General features: G+C 38.5%; 1 protein-coding gene across 3 annotated transcripts in view; it reads left to right on the top strand.

Annotated features, from left to right (window-relative positions):
* The window catches only part of INPP4B (inositol polyphosphate-4-phosphatase type II B), a 467312-nt gene that overhangs the window by 409669 nt on the left and 36749 nt on the right, over window positions 1-20894 (top strand). For all 3 annotated transcript variants that reach the window (XM_085313208.1, XM_085313210.1, XM_085313209.1), the window contains 5 exons: window positions 6284-6456; window positions 7488-7611; window positions 8709-8826; window positions 13629-13769; window positions 16192-16289. In XM_085313208.1, the coding sequence (XP_085169334.1) occupies window positions 6284-6456; window positions 7488-7611; window positions 8709-8826; window positions 13629-13769; window positions 16192-16289 (654 nt within the window). The remainder of the gene's footprint in view (window positions 1-6283; window positions 6457-7487; window positions 7612-8708; window positions 8827-13628; window positions 13770-16191; window positions 16290-20894) is intronic.

A 20894-nucleotide genomic window follows, 5' to 3' on the forward strand; every position in this document is an offset into this window, starting at 1 on the left:
CCTATCCCTCATGGAGATGTTGCAGTTCTGGATTAAACCCTTCTGTATTTCCGTATGTTGGGCAATTGCATACATACAAATGTAATTGATGGTGAAAATGCAAAATAAAGCTATATTCTAGTTTTGTTTCCATCTTCAGAAGATGATCTTGTACTGTGAAGTTACTATTTAGTCAGATGGAGATGAAAGATTCTCTCTTAAAGTACATCTTCCCTGATTAGCAGACATTATTTTGAGGAAATAAGATCAGTTCTGTAAAACTTTTTTTCTTTCCTTCCTTGTCCTCATGTTTTTCTTTCTTGTTCTCTTAAACCTATCTGTGCATCACATTTGTTTCCAAAACTCGATGAATCTCACCTATTTCCTCCYGTTTTCTCCCCTCCCCCCACCTCCCTCCTCACTTTCATATCTTTCTCTTCTTTTTGATAGGTTCATTTACTGGGCTATGTGTAGCCAGAATATAAAACTTGCCCCTTCTGTCTTTCTCAAAGTGATTCAGGTATTGACAAAGGTTTAAAGACAATGTGAAAGGGAAAGGAAAAACACTTGATTGGATCAAATTTTTTTTTAAACAAAACTTGAGAATATCAAGTTTCACAATGCTTCTGTGGTAAGGTTTATCCATTACCCCTATATTAGATTTGYCTTACTTTTTTATCTGTTGTTTCCATTGCCTTTTTTTTTTGCTATTTCCATTGTAACCAAAGTGTTGACACTTATGTATCTGTGATTCATTGGTTTCAGTTTTCACCATCAACTAGTGCGATCATATTAAAATCTCAGATGATCAATATGGAATAATCTTCAGGAATTCAGAATTGTTCCTCCTGACACCAAAGGTGTGCAGTCAAAGTAAACCACTATTATATTAGCTGCAGAAATATAAGGAAGGCCTGCTCAGGTTGGTGGTTCTCTTGTGAGAAATGTTAAAGAATTGTTAGGATAAAATCTCATCCCTTCTCAAAGAAATTAGCTSTCATCCTTGAATTAAACTGAGCTCCAAGACCTGACTGGGAAAAAGAATAAATAGGAAGCTGACCTTCTTATGATGCGAAGTCAAATACACAAGCCACATTAAGTTTTAAACTTCCCTTTAAAAAAGATTATTTCAGAAGAATGATTCTGTAATGTTAGAATAAATTCAGACTCTGTGGGTTAGTTAATTCATGCTGTTTGCTCCAGCTGTGGGAGGGGGATTCTCTTGGGTGGGTTGGTTTTGCTTGCCTGTTCCATAACGACATCAGAGTTTGTCTAACGTTCAGTTTCTGATGTCAAGCCGTGAGCTGATCAGTGTGTTTGACCTGTATTGCCTCAGTCCTCTCATGGGTTGTTTGCATGTTCATATGTGTTAAGGGAGTAAGAGATTTGCTGCAGTGAATAGGTTGTTCCTGACGTCTTGGGTAGCTGCTGTTACCTTCATTGCCATACATCTTTAAAGCCTTCTGTGGCTCTAAGTGCGAAGAGGTTATGCTTTCTTCCACTCTTAACTCTGATTTTAATTTTATCTTCAGAGCACTTACATTTTGAAATGATTTAGTCATCAAAGACCTTTACTGATTTTTAGATGGTGTGGACAGCAGTGATAGGATTAGCTTTTTTTTCCTCTATCTTGCAAGGGTAAAAGGAGAAAGGAGTGCTATTGCAAAACCACAAGATTATTTCTATTTGATTACCAGTATGTTTTAATAAACAACTCAATGGGCCTGATTTTGAAAAGAACAAGAGCCTGCTTTCGTGCCAAACTTTTTATCAAATTTAACTTGCAATTTGACATACTGCAGTTTGGATATTATCATGTAGAAATTGCAAGCTGGATGCTAAGCAGATCCTTTGCTTGTGTAGGTATGTTGATTAAGAGGACATAGGACTGAAAGGCATTTTTCCAGCGACCAAAGAGCAAATTCTATCATAAAYTCAATTTCCACAGCTCATTGTTAATAATGGAAGCAGAGTATCTATTCAGTGCTTGTGCTGCACATGTTCTTTCCTTTCAATCCCACACTAATTGCATAGTGGTAATAATATTTCTTTTTTTAATTTCTCCCCTCCATTTTAATGTGTCTGGCTTTTTTGTTTTTTGTTTCTTTGTTTGTTTGTTTGTTTCCTTACCAAAGGATTTTAGGACTTTTGTATTTACTTTTATGTATGTACTTTTGCTAAGTATTCCAAACAGGGCAACCTGCCCTTGTCTATTTAGCAACGTGTAGCCTTCTTGTAGCTTATCTCCTTGCTCCTAGCGTCCTCTCTGAAACGGTTACTCATTCAGTTATTTCTTCAGTCTATTTTTGACTTCGTTTAGGATGCGAATCTTGCAGTTAAAGAAAATYAAAAGAAATTTGAGATCCAGAGGATCAATGATTTTGCGAGCTCTTGAATGTGTGAGATACGAAAGTAATATAGTTCGTACCGTTGCCTTCTTCAGTGACTCTACCAAGCTATGATCAGTTAGTGCRGGAGTCAAGATCTTGAATCTCAATGTGCCTATCTTCTGGCTCAAAATCTGAGCCAGGCGCAGGTTTTCTTGTGAAGGAGGAATGGTGAGACATGCTGCACTTCTCAATCTTTTGGACTTYGCTGGAGAGCGGTGACTCCTAGCCAAGCAGCATCCTTACATGTCAGCAATACRGTGGCAAGAGGAATCAGAATAATCTAACCTGAATTCAGATCAGGTTTTTAAAGCTCTCTTTGTAAATATTATCTCTTTACATTTTTTTTAATATTCCAAACTTACCAATGCATATCAAGCAGTTCAATTTTCCATATACTATTCCATTCATAAATACTCTGTTTTCAAAACAGAATAGCCTATTCTARTTGTATAATGGAGCATAGTAAATGACACAGCAGTCTGTCTTTTAGACTTGCTAACTAGCTCCACCTTCTGGGAATTGGGCATCCTTATGAATTGTGAGCAAGAATTTTCAGTATACGCAAGGAGTCAGACGGTTGTTGTGGATAATTTAATTACATTTGGGTATAGTTTTATCTTGTTTCCTGTTGGCCAGTACAATTCCATTCTAAAACGAACACATTCTGTAATAAAATGATTTCTTTTTCTTGCTACAAACTTCATGTTTCATTTTTATTTTTGGATAACTGCTATTTTAAGCATAACTAAATAGAATTATAATGACAATAGGCTTTCTATAAAGCAAAATACCTATGTAAATAAAGCATTCTACAGAGTTACGTCACAGCATTGTATTCTTTGGGACATTATTCATTTATTTTCATAGATTTAGTGTGATCGTTAATAATGGGAAAAATCGYCTTGAGAATTCCAGAATTTGAATCCTTTGTTAGCTGTCCCCAGCTATCACTGACAAAAATTACTAATGTTGGTAATATTATCAAATCTGTCCCATTTTTACCTTTGTACAGTCAGATACTCCAAACAGTCTTGCACAAAATTCTTACAAGTAAATGATTTTGAAGCTACCACAATGTATGTGCAAAATAATTGAGAAAATTGTAATAGAAAGCAGTTATCAGTGATTTACTGCCAGCTTGGAAGTTGTATGAGATAGAATCCACTTATTTCTTCTGGGTCCAGTATTACTGAATATTTTCATTAATGACTTGGATGATAAGAAACAGATGATGCTTATAAAAAACTACAGATGATACAAAGCTGGGAGAAGCTTTAGGCACCAGGGGAGTAGGATGAGAACTGATCTTGATGAAATGGCATAATAGGATGARGTTCAGTATGGACAAGTACAGAGTTAGATTCTTAAAACAGCAGAAGTGCAAGACAAGGAGTGACTGGGTAAGCAGCAACTCAGTAGAAAATGATCTGTGTTGTGTGACTTGTGACCAGTCCATGACTTGCTCTTTTACGAAAAACAGTAGTCTGTAATACTCTTTAGCCCTAATCAAGTAACCTGAAGTTGTAAAAGCTGGGTCACAAGTGCAGCTTGTTAGGGAAATCCTTCTTTTTCTCTCTTGCCCTCATGCTGAACATCTATTTACAAGATCCGCTGTTGTGTCTGTGTCCAGATCCTCTTTGACATGAAAATGGAACAGATGTCTGTTGGCTGAACTTTCAGGTCTACTTTGAAATGACGAATCACGGTGGTTTTCATTACTCTCTCAAGTTCAAAAATAGAATATTGACAACAAACTCTATTCCAGTCGCATAAGCCCTGTCCACTGGTTTGGTGTACATGATATCTTTTAATCTCATTCTGCTGTAGTTGCTTTCCTTGTCRCTTGTCTACTGATTGACTTCTTAAATTAATATAATTTAAGACTGGAGAGGAGAGTTTGTTGTCTAGTTTGACTTGCTGTATGTGAGATGTCGTTAAATTCCAGCTGAACTGAGACTTAATGAGTTCTGTTTTGTGTTTCGCTCAAGTGCATCTTCCAGGAAAGAGTTCTGTTTTTAAAGACATTGAGAGATGGACAATCTGCTACTTCCCTGGSTGTTTTATTTTTCTAGTTTCTCACTGCTAGAAGCACCTGCCTTACTTTTAAGTGAGATGTCTGGCATCAGCTTCCAGCTTATGGTTCCTGGTTTGCTTTTATTTGCTAGAATAAAGATCTCCTCAATACTTCTTATTTGCTTCTCACAAAGAAGAGAAGAGAAAGCTGCTGCTCAGTCTTTTTGATAAGCTTAATGAGATCAAACTTTAAATCTTGGTAGCTCTTTTCTGCACATGCTCCCTTTTTTGAGCAGTCTTTTTAAAATGTGTGCAGCAGGCCTTGGCGTGCAGCTTATCAGTGCTCTTTTAGTCAGTGTCATATATAAAATTGTCTTTCTGCTTTAGCATGAAACTGTGGGGGCAACCTATATTCTGTTTTGTTCCTGATGGCCCTAATTTCCTTTTCATACTTATTCTTTTCCAAGGAACAGTTCTCCAGTCAGTATTTGTTGTTAAAGAAATATTAGTGTGTTAAAACACATTGTGTCTGACCACAAATTGTTTGCAAAGCAACCCAAATTGCTCTGGCTGCTCTGACCTTACTCTTACATCCTTCTTTCTAAACCCTATTACAATTTCTCCTACTTTCAAAGTTCTATCTAGTCTGCTTGGGTGGGTGCGATCTTACTTGTTTTATGTATTTTTTCCAAAGCATAGCCAAATTAACCCTGCCAGCAGACAGCTGCGTCTTCCTGCCTAAAGGACTTCTTCAGTACTAGTGAGTTTTTCTTGGTCTGACTCAATGTTACCAGAAACAATTTGTTGTTATCTCCCACATAATTACAATTTAAATAGAACAAATTTTAATTATCAGTGATTCTTAACTGCAATAATTTACTGAAAATGTGAGTTAGTGATAGACAGTATTAAGTTGGTTTCAGTCCCTACATTTAATTTAGATTCTTTTGGGCACATTGATTTATCTTTCTTCTTAAACTGTAACAATAAAACTGGGGTTTTTTTATTTGCTTCTCTTAGAGAGGAGCTTGCAGCTTGAATGAAGGTCTGTTTTTATTAACTTTTGAAAAATTCAGGAATAGACTTATAATCAGGTAGACTTGGGTCAGCTATATTCTAGTTTTCATCCATTCCTAGTTATCTTTTTGTTTCATTGTTAATGTCTTAAGGAATCTCATGTTTCAAATATTTCACTAGTCTATTTTTTATGATATTCCTCAACATACGCTTTAACCACAGAGCAAAACATATAGTTATAAGTCTGTCTGCTCAGAGTAACTCAAAAAATGATGAGTTCAATATCTCTAAATATTTAAAGAGAAAATGGATAGAAGCTGAAAAAAGAATGTGACCTGAAGGTTAGTATTTTTCCAGCCTGTACATTAAACAGATAATACCCTTCCCAGATGACTGCTTGTTCTTTTGTTTTGCCTTCCAGCATTCAATTCTTCTTAAATATAGGCTCTTCCCCTTCTTCTGACTGCACTCTATTTGCTCAGATAGCAAGATTGTCAGTGATGGAAAGAAGAGGAGATCCTCCTCCTGAAATGTTGTATTCATCTTGGACTAAATGGATTTTCACGTATCTCCTTCTATGCGTTGTGAACAACGCTTCAGCATGTTTTTTGCAGAGTAGCTAGGTCTGCCTTAGAAAGTCATTGTTTCAGGATATATTTGTGTTTAGGCCAAGGATTTAGCTCCAGTCTTGGTGGTAAACTCTAATCCATCCTCTAAGCAAATGCTCCAATGGTGTTTGCTGTGCTGCAGTGGTCAGGGTAGAGCTGCAGTGTTGAGGAGAAGTCTGGGAGGATCAACACAGCTGCTACAGCCCCCTTGCCAAACTGAGAAGGATTTCTACCACAACTTTCCTGTTCTGCAGTGGATGATCTGTCTCGTTCCAGGTGACTGGTATGAACAGCTTTATCCCCTGGTGATTACGCTGAAGGACTGCATGGGAGAGGTGGTGACCAGGGCGAAGCAGTCGATGACATTTGTTCTGCTCCAGGAACTCGCGTGCGGTTTGCCACAATGTTTGATGCTGACCCTAAGGAGAGATATCGTCTTTAGTCAAGCAGTAGGTTATCTCGTGTCATTTATTTCCTACTGTGGTGGCTGTCAAGGTTACTGGCATTGCTAAAATGRAGTTCATGCCAGTGTTTGTGGGGTTTGGGAGGAGGGGTTCAATTTAACAAAACTTTTTCATGTCTTTGTCATCACGTCCACTTAAATGTTTTATACTGTGAAAAGAGAAGTGAATAGTAGATGAAAATCCATAGTAACTCAATCACTGAGTCACAGAAGTAGTCTGGAGTGGGCCAGAAGACGTTATCTAATCCTTCACCTCTGCATAAAGAAGGACTTACATAGCCAGTTTGACAGCCTTCCAAGATCCTCTATTCCAATATTGAACTCTCCTCATCCTTTGGATAATTTTTTTTCTGAAGTCCAGCACGAGTATTTCTTGTTGCCATTCAAGCCAGATTATATATATATATATTTTTTCTCCTGTTTGCCTTGGAAGTGAAGAACAGATTATTCCCTTTCAGTTTGTAGCAGTATTTTTTGTTTGAAGTCTGTTGTAATGTCTCATCTCAGACTTGTCTTCACTTGGTAAATAACTTAASTTCTTTCAGTCTTTCTCTGTAGATTGTGTTTTCCAGGTAGATGGTTTCTAAATGATTGGTCAGATTTCTCCCTTAAACTGTGTTTGTTTGCCAACGTAACTTAAGGAGTTAGGGTGAAAGTACCAAGGAGATCCAGTTGCATTAGGTGCCTAATTGCTTTTAAATCCATTAGAAGTTACAGCCTTATTTGTATATAGCCTTTAAGGGAGGCTCTGATCTCACTTACATGAGTGTAAATCACACACAAACCTATGAAAAAAATGAAACTTCTGTTGTATAAAGTAAGGAAATACTTTACTGCCTTTTATACCACAAAATTCTTCAAGAACATTTTAATCTGAGATGAGGGATATAGTCACTAAATATCTCTGTTGTTTTATCAGATATCTGAATGGTACTGGTATTGTGTACAACGCTAGCAAGTCTTATTTTAACTATAACATATCTGTTAATTTCACACTTTATTTCATTGTCTTTCAAGCTCGCTGGATTGGTCTGTGGCTTTATAATCAGACTGCACACTGGTTTACATGACCAAGGCTTTTTACAGCAGCTTCATACTGTTGGATTGCTTGTGCAATATGAAGGACTCCTTAGTACGTATAGTAAGTATTGTTCTTGAACAAAGGTCCTTATACATACAAACAAGAAGTTTGCCTGGTAGGTTCTTATTTTAACTTATATTCCACTTTGAGGAATTTGGCTTATTGAATCGACACATTATCCATTAGGAGACTGTAGACTGCTGTATAATAGCACAGTTGAAGCCACAGTTGAAGCCACTGGTACAGTGTTGCATGTCAATTCTGCATCAAAAGTAAAAGTATTTTACTTTTCAGTTTCTTGGAGAACACGAGCTGCCAATTGTTCCACTGAGTGCGCTGAACTGTACTGTGTTAAATACAGGAGATTAATTTTGTTGATACAGCTAGGGGAACTTCCTGTTTTTAATAATAAAAAGTCTTTTCGTATAGATGTTTAGCCTGATTTATATTAGGTTTTTAAAGCTAACACAAAGAGCAGGTTTAAAGAGTTACTGACTCCTAAACCTTAGCCCTGTCAGCATTTTGGAAACCACGTGTCAGCATTGGTGATGTGAAGATAGCTTGATAACTGCTTGTTTCCCAGCTTGTTACAGATGCCAATATTTGATAGCTATTAAAAAGGACGYGGGGAGAGAGCAACTGCAATATGCTTCACAATGCTTTGAACTAGATGCATCAAAATCCTTCCCCCAAATAGAACATTTGGCCAAAGTAGGGGGGTTTAGCATTTTTGCAGCACTTTGCCTTTCCCATGCAATTGCAGATGCTCACRCTCACTCTCAGGCGGCTGTCAAATTCCCTTTTGCAGGGTGCTTGTTGTTGTTTTCAAAACCTTTGTTCTCTAACAGCAGGACAATCTTTAAAAACACTTTCAGAATGGAGAAAAATGGTGGGTTTTTTTGAGGTTTTTGTATGCCTACATACAGCAGGCTGATTTTCAGAAATGCTTAATGCCCATAGTTATCACTTGGGCCACAGAGAATTCTCAGCAGTTCTGAAAATCAATCTGCTTTYGTGTAGGCTCCTTCAGGGTGGATTTAGGAGTGTGATTTTAGATGCACAGACTGGAAAATGTAATCCCTGTATTGCCTTCCTATAACCTATTTGCTGACTGATCAGTCTGCTGTGTTAATAACATCTGCAACCTTTCTGTACAGGTGAAGAAGCAGGTATGTTGGAAGACATGGCTGTGGGAATTTCAGATTTGCAGAAAGTAATGTTTAAAATCATTGAAGCTAAATCAGAAGATTTTTTGCCTATTATAACTGGAAGGCGGTAAGAATTTTCTGTTTCTTGGAGCCCATGGCATGTAGTTTTAACCTGTAGCATGTGGAGATTCAGATAATGTTTTTCCTGTTGCTGAGTTCTGCTATATGGAAAGTGCAATGGTTTTACTTTTTGTGAGATTAATGGAGATTTGAATAAGATTGTAGAAAATTTTAAAGGTAATAGTCCTATGGGCTTTGCGTTACCTTCCTGATGAGGATCTAAAGGTTGCAATTATTGATAAAAATTAATTGTAAAAGTTTGAGTTGTGTGCTGAGTTTCTGTTGCATTTTACATATCCGAACACTGAATCASAGGGAAGAGGCAGGGTTAAAAAGTTATAAAAGTGTCCTCTAACTAAAGGTACTTTGGTTTTGAGTTGTCCAGAGCTTATATTTTAGTATGACAAATGACACAGCATCTGCAAGAATTAGGCCTTGCTTGTCTGAAGATGGGAACTGAAAAATTAGGATGCCAAAAATCAGTGGTCAGTTTTGAAAAATGAAGCCAATTCATTTGCTGAAGATCATACAGGAAATACATAGCATCTGAAATCTTCACACAAAAGTGACTTACAAATTATACATTTCACATGAGCAATGCTGAAGATCAGAACATAAACTGAAATACTTTATTAATTGTTGCCATAATAGGGTTAAAAAGATTGTTACATGTGACAAATGGATTTTTCGTCTTTGTTCTAGTCTAAAGTTCTGAATGTTCTTCATGTTGCGGAGATYGCATCCTTAATAGTACCATTGTTCTTCAGATGACTGTAAATTGAATTTGACTAAAAGTAGCAACTTTTAGAAAAGATATGTTTCCTCGGAAGGGAGCATTCACCACACTAATTTACTTAATTATTCTGGACGATTCAGTTTCATCCTATGGGGGCCTTCTGAGAAGAGGTTGAAATAAATAGCAGAAAGGCCAGCATATGATAGGCAACACACTGGGGAATAATTAAGAATAATTATGGTGTATATAAATAAAACAGCAGAAATGCATCCTTTGTAAATCACACCAGTCAAAAATCTTGAAAAATCCAGCAGCCGCAGTTGCTGGCTCGCTGCCATTTCTGTAGTACGCTGAACTGTTGCACCGGGAGGYCCTAGCTTTGAGACTTGAGCTTTAAGCTGCCTCGGGCGTTCTGGGTTGATGGAGTAGCCCATCTTTAGAGAGAACAGTTGCTGCTTGTGATTGCTATACTGTGCTTACTGGCAGGTATTTGCTGAATGGAAATGGTAGCAGTCTTTAAAAACAACCAACCAACCAATCAAAAAAAAAAAAAAGAAAAGGCTGTTAGGCTCATGTGGAGCCTCATTGCTGTTACAGCTGTGAAGAGACAGCTCCTATCAGAGAGCATTGGAAGTGAATCATAGAAGAAAAGGTAGTGGAACAGCTAACTATTTTCTAAATAAAGTTTTTTAAAAAACCCACACAGTTTTCAGACCATTTCAGTTGTTTTTTTTAGGGAGGGGGAAGGGGGGCAAATTTTATACAGTAAAGTGAGACTTAAATACTGCAGAAGTTCAAAACAGAAAATTAATCAACCGGTTGTTGTTTGGTGGAGTCGGAGCATTCACTTGTAATTGGTTTTCCAGGGAAGTGCTTAAGCCCAAGCTTTTAATGTCTAAAGCAAGTCAGTGTAAAGAGGGTGGCAGTGAGGAGCAGCGTGCTCTCCTGTCGCTGGGGGTGCCGGCCTCGGGCACGCCGACGGCGTGCGGGTCAGCTCAGGCATTCAGGTTCTCTTATTAGGYATGAAAGTTGTTAACATGTATTTATTTCTTTTAATGCTTCGGTAGCATTTATTTGATTGTGTACATGAACTTTGAGGCCTCGCAGAGCTTTACTATGTTTTCATCCAAGAGTATGATCAGGCAAGCCACTTACAGGCACACTGAAGGGATTTAAAAAGTTGTCACTTGGCTAGAAGTGAAGCTGGGAAAAGCGCTTCACGGCTGACCCGCGATGGCTGCGCGCTCCTCCTGTTACAGAGCAGAGCCGAGGTGCCTGTCGGCAGCTTGCTTTGCGCTCGTTGCACGCGCCACGAGCCCGCAGCTTCGGTGGGCGCAAGGAGCTGGCTCCCTGCTGCGGGGCTTGTCTGGGCAGATCTTCATGTGTGTGTGGTGCTAACGAATATTACAGTGTAAGGGAGGTAAAGTCGAAGACAGGAATACACTTAAGCAGTCATGTTTCACATTTAGTAATGCATTTAAATATATAATACCTAAATTTAAAATAATGAGTCTTGAAATAGATAATGATTTATTATTACCCTCTTAAATATGTCGGGTTTTTCGCCACTCTGTTTTTTTTTGAGAGATCATTAAATGTTAAAGAGTACGTGATGATTTTATGCCAAGTCATCTTCTAATTGGAAAACGTAGCAGCCTGAACATCTATCTCATGCCAAAACCACCTAGTATTGCTACAATGAATCTAACCATAAAAGAGAGAAACTGCGTGACAAGAAAATGTATTGTTTTATTACTGTTTCTTCTGTAGAAGCRTAGGACCTGTAAAGTTTTGATGAATTAGAGCTAAATCATTTCTCCAGATCTTGGTACTTAGATTTGTTTTTCACCTGACTTCACTATTACTACTGGACTCTCCTGATAGCTGACTCTCACAGTAAAACAGTCTTTTTCCGTGTGATGGGAAATGGGATGTTGTCATTGTGCAATTGGTTACAGATTTTTAAAAGTTAGGATGATAAAGTGATAGGGCCGCTCAATTGATTATCCCTGAGACTTTAAAAAATGTTTTAAAAAATGGAATTTGCAAGGGAAATGCAAGGTATTTGCAATTTTTTTCTTTAAAAAATGGTACTGATCTTAATTTATCATGCATAAAGGTAGGCATTTCTTAATGTTCTTTCACATCCTGAGAGACTTGTAGTGATTTTGGGGTGTSAAATACAGCAATGCAGTGGTTTGACGTTTTTGGTTGAGTAGCACACGTTCTTTAAATTATACAAAGCCAATGTTTTCCTGAACCTCCTGACAGCGCTCCATCACACACGTGTTCTGGCAGCACTTGACAGCAACTGGGAGTGCTACCGTGTGGGCTGAGAGTGAATGTCGCTAAACCAAGTTCGTTTGTAAGGAGTTTTTTTACTGTTGTCCGTGCTTAACTCTGTTTCCTTCACATGGATGAAGTAGATAAAATGCACACCTGATAGACTTAGCTGGGAATTAGAGCTATGTCTTTCCTGTTCTCTGTTCCCCATTCCTCTTTCCTTTTCCCTTCTCTGAGACATGTTGCCTTACTCTTCGTTCAAAACTGCTGGATATGCCTCAGTAGAGAGCATCTGATTTGCTCTAAGATTACTTGCTGGTTTTAACCCCAACCAAGGAATATGCTGTTGCCCTAAATGAATGTAATTGTGTTGCTGTTCTACATCTGTTGTACTGGACCAATTTTTCGGTTCTCAGATCTGTGGGCAGGACAGAGGTCCAAACACTATCACTAGCTCTCCTGAGCTTGAGCTGTTTCTCCAAACACCTGCTCCCAGGCAGTGACACTCAGCCATCCAGCTAGTCCTGGATGTTAGAGCCAGTGCAGAAGCTGCYGTTCCTCTGCAAGGATTTCTGCCTTTTCTCCCCAAAACTCTGCRTGTGGGTGCTCCAGACTGTATTTTAATTCTTTGGCAAATGCACAATTGCTTAAAATAAAAGCTGGAGGAACTTTATAACAGATCTTTTTAATAGATACAACCTATATTCTTTAAGCAGAGATAACTAGGTGAAGTCAAAACAGCAAAACCCATCTCTTTCCATCTTAAGTCTGCATTCACGTTGTGTGTGATGACTTAGGCTTGGTGTCTGTATGCAAGAGATAGAACCACCTTCCCTATGCTGCTCTAATACTTTTTCTTCTTGATGGTGATCTGTAGTGTGCTCTGCAGAGTTCAGTCTCCTTTATCGATTGGCCCTCTTCGAATGATTAAAATGCAGGATTCTGGAGGCAAACAAGTCTGCACTTAATCTGTTCTTTATCAGATTCATTGCCTTAATAAAGAAAGACAAAGTTAATAGCATGCTATTGTTTCTGTCATGTAGGATCAGGCATCAATCCCCAAAGACAGGTGAAATTCAGTCTGAGGGCTTCAAATGAAGGACACAAATAAAATCTGGGCTATATAGTGTTTTTCAGAAAGTCGGACCATGAACACAAACTTAAAACCAAAACTATTGTATCACATCACTTGCAAAATAGGATTCAAGTTTCCTTGAATCCTTAGGATTCAGAGCCTATGCTTTTAATTGTTATCTTCATGGAATCAATTTGGCATTGGTGATGCTTTGTGACCATGCAGAGAAAATCCAGCCACTGAAGAGAATGGGAATTTTGTTCTGTGTTTAGTGCAGAGTTTTTGCTGAGTATGGGTCATTATGCATATTGTGTTTAGAATGGATATAAGATCAAGTTGTGGCTTCCTTGAGAGAAAGTCATTCTGTAGCTCAAAAAATGTATTTCAAGAATTGAAGTGTTCTCACTGATACTTTGGCAGAGAGTGATAAAGAAGCAAAAGACTTTTGTTTTATTGCTTTCGTTTTTATTCTTATTTTCACTTTAGTAAAGAAGTCAAATTCAAGCTAGGGAGTATAATTATATATACCTGCCTATTTCCATATAAATTTGTTACGCTCTTAAAACAAGCAAGCTGAATCTTCACGTTTTATGGTTTAGCACAATTAAAGGGAGCAAAGGGAATCGATTTATAAGCCTAAACATTCTCTATAACCTAGGAAAGTTATAATTTCAAGTAAACCAATCAATATTCTCCTCCTTTTTTTTTTGCCTAGTGAACATTATATTATAGAGGTCCAGCTTCCAGCAAAGATGTTTGAGTTGCTGCCGCAAGAGATTAAAGAAGGAAAGCTACTTCGCATGTATCCCGTACTCTTTAATGTTGGAATCAATGAACAGCAAACACTTGCAGAAAGGTAAGACGACACCTTCAGAAAAACTTGTGTGTTAATTAAAGTATCTGAGGATACTGTGCTGGCATAGCGTATTTCTGACAGGATTACAAAGCAATCTCTTTTTTTTTATTGTGTGCCCTTGGACCATCTCAGGTTCACTTGGTATGTATTTTAAAATGAATTAAAGGAAGTAAGGGCAAGCTATGAAATAATGCAAAATAATGGAAAAGGCCAAATAAAGATACAATGTATGGAGTACTTTGTTTTACACAGTTAAGTCCAAGGTTTCCTTGGATGCAGATGTGAAATGGATTTCTAGTTCACACAGTTTGAAATTTATTAGTGTTCAGAATTCTGGCCCTTTGAAACATGAGATTGAAAATTTCAAATTTTTATGATCTCAGAAGTGGAGCTGAAGATGCCAGACAAGTCACAGACCATAAAGCGAACATAGTTTTGTCAGTGTTATGTTTTATCTGACAGAGTTCAGGAGGGATGGTTAATAATATGTAACATAATAGTGATGTGTTTGTAGAAACATGAAGGCTGATATTAAAATTCCAAGGTGTAAATACTAGTCCTCTGAAAAGATTACTTGAAGCTAGTTAAGTAACTAGTACAATTTTAGTCAAAGATTCATCAGACTGTTAATGTTTTCTCCCAAAAGGAGGACATCTGTGGGTCATGTTAAGTAATCAAGTTTGTGCAATGCTAAAAATGCAAGGCTGACATCTACCATAAGGCTACTACATTTGTTTGCTAGTTTTAGGAGCAGAGCATCTAAGAGACTTAATACATACGCTTAGATTGCATTCTGTACAACCTCAAAACCAAAATCAATCTAAGCATAGGTGGGGAAATACAGAGCGACAGTGATACAACAGGAGCTTGACTTGCTGTTTTTTGTAGACAGCTGGGAAAAAAAGGCAACTTTTAACAAGGGCTTCTAAGGGATGCCATCAAGTATTTTGTAGATGTTTATGGGAGCCTTTTCATGGTTGTGAGTGATGATATTTGCCTATTGAAGTTTAGAGGTTTGTATTTGTCTTTGATATTGAGACTGGAAATACTGCGTATACTTTTTGGTTAAACATATCTTTTGTTGATAATAGCAATAATGCTTTGTGGTAAATTGCTAGAATATCTTACTTTAATAGATCCAAACATCTCCATTTTCAATAAACCATAGCTGAGAATATATGTGATTTAAAATAAATACCCTCATGTAGCCAGGCAGCAATAGCTATTGAGGAAGTAGCCAAGTCTTTTCCCTTTCTGGCCTTCTTAAGTACTTCATCCCCTTCTACATGCTGTAGCAGCACATTTAATATCTTCCAATTTGTTTCCCCTTTTGTCTACCTGAATTTCTCAGTTACTTGTCATGTCTGTTTCTGTGCTCCTCCATATCCTCTTCTATCTTCTGTTTCTTGTCAAGGCTAATCTAAAAATAAGTCATAAAAATTTGGCCTTGACTGCTCAGGGGACATTCCTCTCTTCCATATCTGTCATAGTAGAAGTACCAGAAAATTTTGCTTTAGCCTCTGTGAGACTTTGCTGTTGTAGAAATTCTGGTCTCAGAGAGAAAGACATTTGCCTCTGTAGCCAGTTCTTGGAGAAGTGTAATGGCACCCTGATGCCTGGGTTTTCTGAGAGGTGCAAGATGATGAGGACTTGGACGATGTGTTACCCAGCAAACCTGACTGCTGAAAGAGACCCCAGAACAGCTCCCGAGCCAAGCTGCAGCACAGCAGAGCAACTGCCAATGTCTGTGTGCTGCAGCCAGCTGAAGTCGTCTAGCCTGAGGGTTGCAACTGTGTGGAGTTTGGTGGGGAAATCACTGCTCAACAGCAGAGAAAACAGTTTTCTCATCAGTTTCGGACACAGGAAACAGAAAATGAACAATTCAGGAGCAGTACGGGATCAAAAGGGCCCAGGAGGTAATTAGTTTGACTATTTGCCACAAATGTTCTCAGACCAGAGTGCACCTGTGTCAGAAAAGTTTTCCTCCTCGTACTTGTATCTCTTCCATCTTCTCTGGCTTCAATATTATCTGTAGACTCTGGCAGAAATTAATATAGCTGAGCAATAGCAGAGGTAAGAGATACAGGCATTGATGTTCTCTGCCCATGGTGGCATATGAAATTGCCACAGAAACCCCTTGCATCTGTTCAGAATTTGTAAAGGGAAACAGGATTTGTGCTTACTGAATGGTTGTCTGCGAAGAGATTGCTTGGTCAATATGKTTTTTTTTGGAAGAAATATCCAGGGGCTACTACTTTGTTCCTGAATATTAGCTCCAAAGCACGAGAGATTTGTAACTGTATACTTGATAAAATCAAGTGACATTTAACACAGAGTACTTCATTTGTACAAAGAAAATATTCTGAAGGACGGTTTGGCTTTGTGTTTTAGGCTTTTTCATCACTTTTCTGTGCTTTTTTAGGTTTGGAGATACCACTTTGCAGGAAAACATTAACCAGGAAAACTTTGAACTTCTGAAAGAATATTACAAGCTGTTTACAGAAAAAATGCCTCCTGATTGTGAGTATAAAATAAATAATACCCAAATGGCTTTTAAAGGGGTTGGTAGACAAAAGACCATAAGAAATTCATATCAGCATAATATTAATGTGTAGCTTTTAGATTTAGGCCTCAATCCCGTAAGTTGTTCCAGAAAGTTGACCAGTTTGTGCCTGTGTGCAGCCCTGCTGAAGTCAGTAGTGGTTGCAGGAGCAAGGCCGTAATATCGGGGCAGGGAGAGGGAAATGCAGTAATGATGAATTAAATAGCTCTTTTAAATTATTAATTTAATATGCTTTTTAATAATTCAAGTCTGTACTAGAAGACAGTCCGTGCACACTGTATTTGTACAGAAATACTCCTTGGGAATTTGCGGCAGCTTCAGTCATTCCCTCTACTCTTATTTTTTAGCTTATATTAAGGTATGGCAAACCAGAGAAATCTACAGATGTGTTACCAGCAGTGAGTCACATCATAATGTCACTATTATTAATAGCACAGTTCCATTAGAGTAGTCCTTATATGCAAGTTTTACAGAAGATTGGTATCAAACAAGCTATTGTGTTTCTATTCYGGTTTAAAGCAAACATTAAAAACACCCTTTCCATCATCAAATCCTGTTAAAGCAATTTTATAGTCTGAATTGTGTTCCTGAGTGTACAATTTAGTTTTAAATAGCTTGGACTTAGGTCTCTATCTCTTCCCTTTGTGTAACTGTCTTAGATTCTAAAGATCTCTCATCCTGCAGGACATCATCTTGGCTCCTCTTGGTGAATAGTACTGGTTAAAATTCTATTCAAAGTTTGTGTTGTTACAGAACACCTTAGGAACTGCACTTTAAATAAACAAAAAAAAAAAATCTTACTCATTAAAATACTTTCTGTTTTTCTGAATTATCCCTCACATGCACTTGTATCTAATATATTACTTTATTATTTTTATATGCTTATCTTTTATATCAGGATGAATTTCATTTGCTAATGGTATCAAGAGAAGCAAAAGCCCTGTTCCTGAGGGGTGGGCAGTATGCCCATCCATCCACCCACATCCGTTAATACATATCTTTGGATATTTCTACAGAAAAATGCTTACAAGAAGTTGCTAATTAGTTTAGGGGAATCCTGCCAAGAAAGCATCCTGAAAAAGTAACCTCATCTGAGATTAGGTCTAAGGTAGATCTGCCATCTCATAGATGCACCTGATTCTGTAAAAGCAAAAATTCTCACGCAGATAGTATTTGCTCCTTTTCATTAACAGAAACTAACCTTTTACTGCCTTCCCCAGAAGGATTTTTAGAGAGCCACGCTGACTCCCTGGACTACTTCCAGATTGTGCAGACTTTGGAGAACTAAGCTTGTCTAGCTCATTGTGTCTGTCGCTGGTTATTAATGATTTCTTGCATTTTTCTCATCCTCTGAGAACTGAGTCCCTGCTTTTGTCCAAATTTTTACAGAACGTAAGGCACCACCTGCTTCCGTTGTGCTTTCTGGCTGCTCCGTGCTGGTGTAGAGTCACTCTTCCGGCTTGGAGGAATATGCGTTTTAAACCACTGCTCTCTTATCCCTCCCCAGAGCGACTTTGATCACGTATAAAGTTGGAGAAAAGTGAAGTCTTCCAAGGTGTTCAGCCAGGGGAGGACTTTGACTCCTTCCCTTGCTCTCTGCAGAAATCCTTCAGAGAAACGTCCATCCAGGGCAAGAGCCAAGCTGGCAGCAGCCCTGCGCTTTGAGCCAAGTGCGAGCCGTTCAGGGTCGATTGCTCCTTGATGGCTTTGTCACGCTTTCCCCTCCATCTCCCATAGTGCCAAATCTCTGCTACAAAGTGGATGACCCAGTTCACAGAGCTGTTAGTTACAAATAGCGCTCCTAAAGCCAGGCAGGATTYATGAGACTGCGCAGCCCTGTTGGACAAGCTGTTGCATGTCACCCTTGGGCAGCCTTGCTCACCTGCGGTTTCGTTCATGAATGGCCTTGCAAACACTCAGGCTTCCCGCTCCCATGCAGGTACCATGCCTTTGCCATTAGCCTTTCCCTCGCCTCTCCAATTTCCAGTGTCTGTAGTGGTTTAGCCTTCTTTGCRTTACTCTCTAATTATTAAACTTCTTTAGTCACATATACTTGCATATGACAGATCCTAGCTTTCCACCTTATTTTAGATGATTATGCATTCTTTCACTTGCCTACTTCCTAATCTTTGGCTCTCTGCTAACAGGAAACACTGAAAACAGTAAATAACAATGTGTTCTGAGGAAGATTCCTACCAAAAATGTCGACCRAATGTTGTTCTGTTTTAGGCACCAAAGTAGTACTGCTTTTACGGAAGAGATGAGGATAGTAAGGATACAAGAATGTATGACTTATTTAGTGATACATACGTAATTATAAAGAGTGACTTAGAACTCAGATTAAGCAGTTGGTAGCATAGAATCACTTGTGTTAATCTGATTTTGGCATTGCCAGTTTGATACCTAACAAGTGCAGCTACGTCACTGTTGCAAGCTGTTGTCCCACAGGAGAGAAGGGATGCACGCGTGGTTTCAAAATCCTCCGAGCAAATGCAGCTTTTCTTCTTTGGGATCATAATGCAGGTAGCAGTGCATCAACACAAAGTCTGTGAGTCTGTTCCATCCTGTCAGGCTTCTTCCTCTTATATTAATCTATGAGAGTGATGTGACAGTTTAATACTGCTTTGTGATACAAGCAATTTAAGCAGTCACAGCCAGTCAAGATGCAACTTACTTTGGCAGTATTATATATTAAGAGAATCTTGCTTTACCTCTGCTGAAATCGTCTCTCTCAGAAATGATGATTTTTTTTTCTCCTGTGAACTGAAGAAAAACTACTTTGAAGCAGTGAAATGTTTACCTGGTGATACATTCTCATAATCTGGAAGAAGCTTTTTAGAGTACTCATTGTATGCTGTRTTTTAGAGAAACAGACACAGGATAAGTATAATGGCCTTACAGCTTACCATATATTTGTGTGGTCTGCATTATCTAATTACAAAGTCAGGAATTATACAGATAAAAGTTTTCMTTACAGTTATTACATAGCTAGTTTTTAAGCGACTTTTCTGTATTTTTTTTTTTTGGCAGTATGATATACCATTTGGGTGAGGCAATTTAGATATTTTCAGTGTAGTTCTTTTTGTATATTTTAAAATTACTTCTCAGTATGAATCATGGTTGGGGGAAGTTAGAGAATTCATTAGAGATAAAAGATGAGAAGTTAAAAAAAATATATATCATTCTAACTGTAATCAGGTTAAGAGAATGTTTTGACTGGCTGAACACAATTCTTAAACTGTTTGGTTTTTTGGATGAAGTATCCTACTTTTTGTTACTGTAGAAAAAAACTCAATTAGCCAATTTGTAGAAGAAGAATGCTTTRATAGATTTGGTTTAATTTAGCTTCAGTTCTAAGATTTTTTTTCTCTGTGTATGATAACCATTAATGAACTTGTTTTTACTATCATAAGAATAAATCACTCTGAAAGATTGATTTTGGTTGTTTCTACTGATTTTCAGTATTAATGGCAGTAGAAATAATACTAAAAGCAAACCCCTCCTATGTATACACAAAACAGAAGAGCCGGTTAAATTGCCTGAATTGCTCATGTGTGCATATGATCAATAAAAYATTAGCTTACATGCCAAATCCAGGGCAGATGGGGTACTTTGGATTTTGAGTAAACCTAAAATTATTTTGTAATTCAAAATTAAAGCCCCATTTCATTTCAGATGAGCAATATCCTTTGTAGATTTTTTTAGGAATGTTTAGTGTTGTTTAGCCCTTACGTAAAGTTATGTTATTTTGTGAACTAAAACATTGTTAAAAAGCAGGAGTGAGATCTTCCCTTTTGAAAACAAAGCAAAATATTTTGACTGCAGAATAAAAAAAAAAAAAATCATCCCATCAAAAACAGCTCTTTATGCGGTCAAGTATAGAATCATAGACTCAGTAAGGYTGGAAGGGACCTCTGGAGATCATCTAGTCCTCCTCCCTGCTCACACAGGGTCATCTAGAGCATGTTAGACAGGGTTGCACCCAGGCGGGCCTTGAAGATCTCCAGAGAAGGAGACTCCACCACCTCTCTGGGCAACCTGGTCCAGTGCTTTCTCACAGGGAAGAAATTCCCCCTCACGTTCAGGCGGAGCTTCCTGTGCTTCAATTTCTGCCCATTGCCTCTTGTCCTGTCACATGGGGCAACTGAAAAGAGTTTGTCCCCATCCTCTTGACACCCTCCCTTCAGGTACTTGTACGCACTGATAAGATCCCCCCTCAGTCTTCTCTTCCCCAGGCTGAAGAGGCCCAGCTCTCGCAGCTGTTCCTCCTAGGGCAGATTCTCCAGCTCTCTGATCATCTTTGTAGCCCTCCGCTGGACTCTCTGCAGTAGCTCCATGTCTCTCTTGTCCTGGGGAGCCCAGAACTGGGCACAGGACTCCAGGTGAGGCCTCCCCAGGGCTGAGTAGAGGGGCAGGATCACCTCCCTCGACCTGCTGACAACACTCTTCCTAATGCACCCCAGGAGACCATTTTCCTTCCTGGCCACAAGGGCACATTGCTGGCTCATGGTCAGCTTGTCATCCACCAGCACTCCCAGGTCCTTCTCTGCAGAGCTGCTCTC

This window comes from Rhea americana, unplaced genomic scaffold (assembly GCF_003343005.1).
Source record: "Rhea americana isolate MKP2758 unplaced genomic scaffold, rheAme1 scaffold_38, whole genome shotgun sequence".
Classification (NCBI taxonomy): domain Eukaryota; kingdom Metazoa; phylum Chordata; class Aves; order Rheiformes; family Rheidae; genus Rhea; species Rhea americana.